Source organism: Cydia pomonella, chromosome 15 (assembly GCF_033807575.1).
Source record: "Cydia pomonella isolate Wapato2018A chromosome 15, ilCydPomo1, whole genome shotgun sequence".
NCBI lineage: Eukaryota > Metazoa > Arthropoda > Insecta > Lepidoptera > Tortricidae > Cydia > Cydia pomonella.
The window spans coordinates 8,729,854-8,736,982 of NC_084717.1; the positions used below are offsets into that span (position 1 = coordinate 8,729,854).

The 7,129-nt window shown below is 34.2% G+C and overlaps 1 protein-coding gene across 1 annotated transcript; it reads left to right on the forward strand.

Annotated features, from left to right (window-relative positions):
• The first annotated feature begins 4,713 nt into the window (after positions 1 to 4,713).
• LOC133525723 (methylenetetrahydrofolate reductase (NADPH)) lies at positions 4,714 to 6,582 on the forward strand. Its single transcript, XM_061862087.1, has 2 exons — positions 4,714 to 5,643; positions 5,930 to 6,582. Exons 1-2 carry the CDS (start codon positions 5,322 to 5,324, stop codon positions 6,424 to 6,426), a joined length of 819 nt encoding a protein of 272 aa, XP_061718071.1. The 5' UTR covers positions 4,714 to 5,321; the 3' UTR covers positions 6,427 to 6,582.
• Positions 6,583 to 7,129: the final 547 nt, after the last annotated feature.

Sequence of the window (7,129 nt, forward strand, 5' to 3'; positions counted from 1 at the left end):
CATCGACTTATTTAATACTAAAATTTTCAAGTAAACAGTGATATTTTGGGGGCGCGTGTAAAATTTATCTACAATCATATACTATTTGACAATAAAATTTCTTTCCCATTTGAAATTCACACACATGGGAATAAAATCAATGTTGTACTTAGGTACCAAAACTAACGTTTACACCATCATTGCACCTTCTTTATAAACATCACGTCAAGAAATAGTTCATGCTAACAATATAAGAAAATAATAAAGGAGTGGAGCAATAAATATTCACAATCTTCCCAATTATGCATTCTCAACTCCTTAGAAGCGTTAAATCAATCCTTTTAAGTACTTTGTGCTGAAAAAAAGAGGCCACAGGGACTCTATTAATCAGGCATTAAGCTGTAAATAGGTAACACGTGATCCACTAATCAGTCAATGTTCAGCTCTTAGGGTGACTGTTACCTTTAGTAATGCTGATATAATGCTGATATAGTGCAATATTTCCAATTATTCAGCTGACAGCTGATTAATTTGTGCCCAAAATAGAGTTATATCAGCACTTACAGCGCCTATAACACTCTTATTCAGCTGGTTTATACAGCTAAGGGTTCCGTTCTGGACAATAATTCAGCTACTATACAGCAGGTCTGTGCTACTTGGGTAGTTCATTAGAATGCATTTTTAAAGCGAAAAAAAACCTAACAACTATTGCGACGAAAAAGTTAAGTAAAAATTAATGAGGATTTTTTTATGTTAGTGAAGGTAACGTGCTTAAATGTAAATTTGGTAGCATACAGGACTAGTATAGCCCATTTTTTTTTATCGGGTATTACGAGGCTATGTCACCTATCAGAGTCAATATAATTAAGTATGAATAAACATTTTGTGTTCTAGCCTTTCGTGCGATACTTATATATTAGTTGCAACAATTCTCCGTACGACTGAAAATAATTCTGAAACTACACAATCTTATAAAATAAATGCAAGGACTTAATACGTACTTGTACTTAAAAGTATCATTATTTTAAATAGCTTTAAGACTTTTGTATTGTAACCGAATTAGTTTTATGCTTATAATACTTTTAGCTATTAAACATCGTATTTAAGTATTGGTGACTGACATTATAATAATAATCCACACTTTCGCTCTTTCGTTAGAGCCAGAGAGAACTGAATAATAAACACTAATTCTCACTATTATCTTTCTTTCTTGTTTGCATTTGCGTAACATCGTAATGGATCTATTTTAACTGTTAATGGACACTAGATGGCGTTGCGGTGTTAAGTAGATATGAAAGCATAGAGGTGGCGCCACCTACAACAATGACCCGTTTGGTAGTCTTTATTACTTATCTCTGGTAAGCACTTGAATGATAGCACGCACTTTTTGCAATAGTTTGCCGACCGTCCGTATTATGAAAATCTGCAATATTGGAGCTCAATCGTAGCCAGAAAGTATTAGTTTGTGAATAACTATGCTTTTTATACTTAGAGTCTGAATAGTAATACCTAGTCATGTCTTAGGAAAAAGCCTAGGCATAGTTTTTAATAATTATGATAAGTTTACACAAATTATTATCATTCCGAAACTTGTATAAATTACTAATAAGTAATACTTATAAGTAAAAACCGAATTGAGATGCACCGCCGTCACATTGAAACAAAATAAGAGTTGAACATTATTTTTTCACATCTTCCCATTGTTGAACCACACTGAATCTAGTTTCAATGTTGTACTATTGCATAAATTTTCTTTTTAAGGTACTTGATATATATATATATATATATATAAACTGAATGAATAAGGGCAAAAATGGCTAAAATGAGAGCACGTTTGACGTCTCTTGCTAATGATCACGTTTAGTCCGATATAAAGCTAGTTATCTTGCACTTGCAAACTTGGTACTCTATTTTTCATTAATCAAACTATGTTTCATACGAGTTCCTACCTAAATATCTGCTGCTCCATGTATGTTCTGTGGCTCTTAACTCATTGTTACGAGCTAACAGACGATGTTGTTTGGAAGCTGCACTCAGATACGTTCTTGCTTCAATAAATTTCTGAAATTGATTGATTTGAAAGATTGGAAGTACGCTAACGCCATCGCAATAAAAAACAATTTCCAAATCCATTTGAGTACCTAATCCTTTCAAAAGCTTTTTGATTGTCTTTATCAGACAGACAGTTGTTTTGTGCTGTCAAATAAATCGGAATTATCGTCCTAGTAATCGGCGATAATTTGGTGTTACCGGATACTGACGAATTGTTAAATATTGTGTAATAGTGATAAACAATGCGACAATATCAAAATAGGTTAAATTGTTACATGACTTTTATGAACTACCCACTTGCTGCTATATGTAAACTATAAGTTTAGTGTGTTGGGATAATTCTGCAAATAGGACGATTCCGGGGAAATCTGCTCCGCACGTAACAAATTCTGAAAACGACTTATTTAATGACACTTTAAGTACTAGTGTATGATCTCGATCTGTATCCATGTTTTCAGAAGAAAATGTCACTAATAGAGAAGTGTAATTTTCACTAATTTTAAAGTAGATTTGCGGAATTACCCGTTTGGAATAATCCCAAACCACAATAATTGATACAATGATGTTCACTTGGAAGCGACATGTCACTACAATAATAGAGCATTTTCAAAAAAACAGGCAATTTTCCAGCCATTTTTTTTTTGGAATTTATGACCTCGAGCTGTTTAAACCAGGTTGCTCAGTGCTGCCAGTTGCTCCTTCTCTGTCGGCCAAGCAAGGGTAAGAGACTAGGATAGAGTTATTTTGCTCTCTAGGTGGAGTTGAGAACTCTGATATTCGAGCTTGATGTTGTGGTATTACTAGACATTATACGTTTCAGCACTACATTCAGTGCAAAAAAACCCGGTCAGAAAATACCAAGAGCCAAGATTCCAAGTGAAAATCATTCGTAAATAAGGAGTTCCCTTGTATATAAACTACCTCTGTTACATCTTTTGAAAAAAAAAAGACTGAATTCAGTGTCAATTCAGAACAACCGTCAAATCAAACCACAAGATCAGGGCCAGGATTCGTGGGGAAAGTTAAGTAGTTGCTGCAAATATATAGCGTAGTTAATTATAATTAACAATAAACAGGAATCTTGCTGTGTTTGTATATCTAGTATTATTGATGCTCCATACTGAAGAAACATAATTATGTACATTGACTCTCTTACTCTTAACCGATAGTCACCGCATAGCTGCTCCTCTATCTTTTGGCGATAGTTTGTTCAGTGTGGATGTGTCTCGATACATAATTTTGTTCCTGGCAAAATATGAACCGTGCCACCCATCCAGTCCATTAGAATGAACATAGGTTAATGGTGCAATCACAAAATAATAGTTTGTTTTAGAGAAATGACTAAAGATTTGTGTTGAGCATTAATGCTATAAAATTGTCAGGAACAAATTGAGTAACTAATAGCGTTTTTTATATCACCTATCCAAATAATTATAAGCTTAAAGTGAAGTAGACATATCACAGCGCCATGTTGTAGTGGCAATGTAATTTTACTGCACATACCGTATTAGATATATACACGTAAGTAATTATTATGACTGCAGGAAAGTCTCTGATGAACAATATTACCTCTACTTTTGCAGATTGGAACAATGTTGCCAGTTTTATACGAAGATATTCCACGAATGTTTCATAAAACACGTCAATGCTGCTTTAAGTAGGATAGAGTACCTTCAGGTACCGTCGATCATTTTATCCGGGGTTAAATCTTACGTTAGAGATCTATTATTAGGACTTTTAGATAATTATATATAGTTACATCACTTTTGCAGATAATGTTGGCACGTTTAACCATAATGTTAAGTAGGTACCTATTGAATTAATATCTAAGTTAACATTAATCTGCGTTATTATAGATCTCGTCAAATTGTTTCTAAAAACAATTAAAATATCAAATATAAACATTTCTAGTACCAAATTTATATAAGTTAATTAATCCGAAGCTTTATTAAACCGTAACAATAACTAACATACGTAAGGGATATTGCATTTATAATATAGTAGGCTTCAATAAGTTAATTTAGACAATTTGTAGAAATAGGTGTTTGGAGGCTTTTTACACGAATAGAGATAAAACGTCATTGTGTTATACTTATTCCGTCATTATCGAAAGAACTTCATGATAATCGCAATTAAAAGTGTACCTAATAGATAAGTAGTTGATTTTATACGTGTAAAAGAAAACGTAGACTGTAGAGACGGCAATAAAATGTATTCGACATGCAGCTTCGAGCAGCTTTACGATTAACGACACTAGATTTTTTTTTTAAGTTATTCGTAGTAATTGATTTTGGTTGTGATACCTTTATGGCTGATTGGTAATCAATGTATAGAACAGTCATTACACTACATAATTTGGATGTGTTTTGTTTTATTTGTTATTCTTGAACAATGTCTCCATATCCCTTTCCTAAAATATGAACTACGATAGTAATAGTACAGTACCGTAAATGGGTAAAGTGTCTTCGTACTCTTCATACTTAGTTATTAGTTCTGTCGTACAATATATTTCTAAAGTAGATTGTTAACCAAGGGATGAAAGTGCTTTCACCCTTTAAACACTCTACTTTTCATTTTCAATACGAGGAAAATAAAATACATTTGTGTAATAAAATAAATATGAGTATAGACTTATTGATAGACTTTTATAGTATTTCTTGAGGGTACTTTCAATTTTATTAACTATATAGGTGAAAGTATCGTGATTTATTGAATGGAGAGATAAATATCAGCATGGAAATTGTACAATAAATCCATATCAGATTTTAATTGCTTATCGTAATATAAAAAAAAAAACGTACTGCGGGAACGTAAAATGCTCTTGTGCAGAAACGTATTATTTTCTGCGCACTCCTTAGAACAACAATGACCCTCTTTCAGAGCATGACAAGTGAATAATAAATCAAAATAGTTGTTATACAAATCAAGTAGCTAATATAAAAACGCCACCTAGGCATCTAGTGCTACTATTGTCACGATATTTGTGAGGTTAGCACTCTATTTATTCACTTAGCTCTGTGGCACGCATAGTAATATGTGTATAACAATAAGAAGTGATCTGACTTCACTGTAATGGCAGATAACAAGTCAGTTCGACTTGAAACATTAACTTACAAGTACGATAACGAATTCTTCGCGTCACTTGACTGCTCTTTAAACGTTTGCATTTCAAATCGAGCGTTATCACTTATATAGGCGGATTGCGTATTGATAAGCCAGTTGCAAAACAACACAGTAACGTAAAGCTTAAAGAATTTGTTAGGTTATAATTATAAACTTTAAGAGGAGACATGACTCTAGGTAAAATAACTGACTTGATAAAACAGTCAAAAAAGTTTTCCTATTCTTTCGAAGTAACTCCCGATGTGGCAGTTGAAGAAATAAACAAACTGAAGGTGGAGCCAGTATTTTTCTCCGTGACATGGCACGCCACAAATCACAAGTGCGAAGACTTAGATATAGCACCTATAAGGATGGCTAAATTTTTAAGAAGCAAACAACATAATGTGTTATTGCACTTGACTTGTGATATGTTGAAAAAGGATTACTTGGACCAAGTACTGGCACTACTACAGAAGCAAAATATTTGCAACCTGCTTGTTATGTTAGGAGGTAAGTAGCTTATTGTTGTGTTTTATCTTAAAACTTGGCTTTATAGTTGGATGGATTTAAATCTCATGACGTGTATTTGCAGTAGTTTACTGTCGCAAGACAACTTTTTCTCTGCGTCATTTTACATTATGTTATCTGAATATGAACGATCCCCACTTAAGTTGTATGTAGCAGACAAGCAATAGCCCTAGGTTTTTATATCTTCGAATGAAGCTTACTCATATAATACTGATCGACCTTCACTTTGAAGTTCGTTTGATCATGTATAATAATTTACTTATTTCAGAAAAATATGACGCCGCCACTTCGGATTTTCAAAGCGCCCGAGAATTAGTAGCCTACATAAGGGCGAGTACTGGAAATTATTTTTGCATTGGAGTCGCTGGATCTCCCGACCATACCGGAGAGAAACTTTTAAATCTCAAAGAAAAAACTGACAGTGGAGCAGATTTCATACTCACACAGGCATTTTTCGAAAAAGAAGTATTTAATAACTTTGCAAAAACTTGCAAAGAGATCGGGATCGGGGTACCCATAATACCAGGTGTGTTCCTGTTCGAAAATTTTAAACAGCTAAATGGCTTCATTAATCTTTGCAAGGTTAAAGTTTCCCAAGACTTACTGGATCAAGTGAAAATCAAAGAAGAATCGAGCATAAAGGGACTAGAAATTGTACATAAGTTACTACAAGACTTGATTGCCGATAATGAATTAAAACATTTTCATTTTTTTACTTTGAACAAGTTGGATGTTGTGTCAGATTTCGTTAAAGAACTTTCATAATAATATCAAACAGTTACTTGCATTGCATTAGTCCTATTGATATTCAATGAGTAACTGGCACTGATGGTTGCTCAATATTTCATTAGGAACAAATTTTGTACAATGGCGATTTTTATTTTCCTATTTTCGTAAATAAAATCTTGTAGTCTCAAAGAACATCCTAGTTTTATTATTTTTACGATCTGCTCCACTTTTACTATATCTGTTATGGACCAAGTGATAAATTGGGCATTTTTCATAATGCCCGGGCATTATGAAAAATGCCCAATTTGAGATGGCCATGTGATAATAAATATAGAAATAATTAAATTGCCCGGGCATTATACATACCGCCGCTCACCTATTGGGCAAAGTAATAAAAAAACATTTTGCAATAAAGATACTGCTACAAAACAACAACCCTAGAAGATCCGATACTCCAGCATCGTGGCGCCGGTGCTGCTTAACTGGATAGCGGTGGTCAAGGGAATCACCGCGGAGTTGGGCCGAACCGTCGACGCCAATCCGGTGAGGACAGGCTTTCGGTTCTAGCCCAAATCAGAAGAGGAGTACCGTACGGTGTTCAAGTATCTCGAAAAATTGGACAATGCCGTAGAGTGGAATACTCTCTACTCCGTATACTCGGAGAAGAAGATGAAGGTGGCGCTCCAAGCTTTACCAGCAGAAACGCCACTAGACGAAATCAAGAACGCTTGCGTGGACC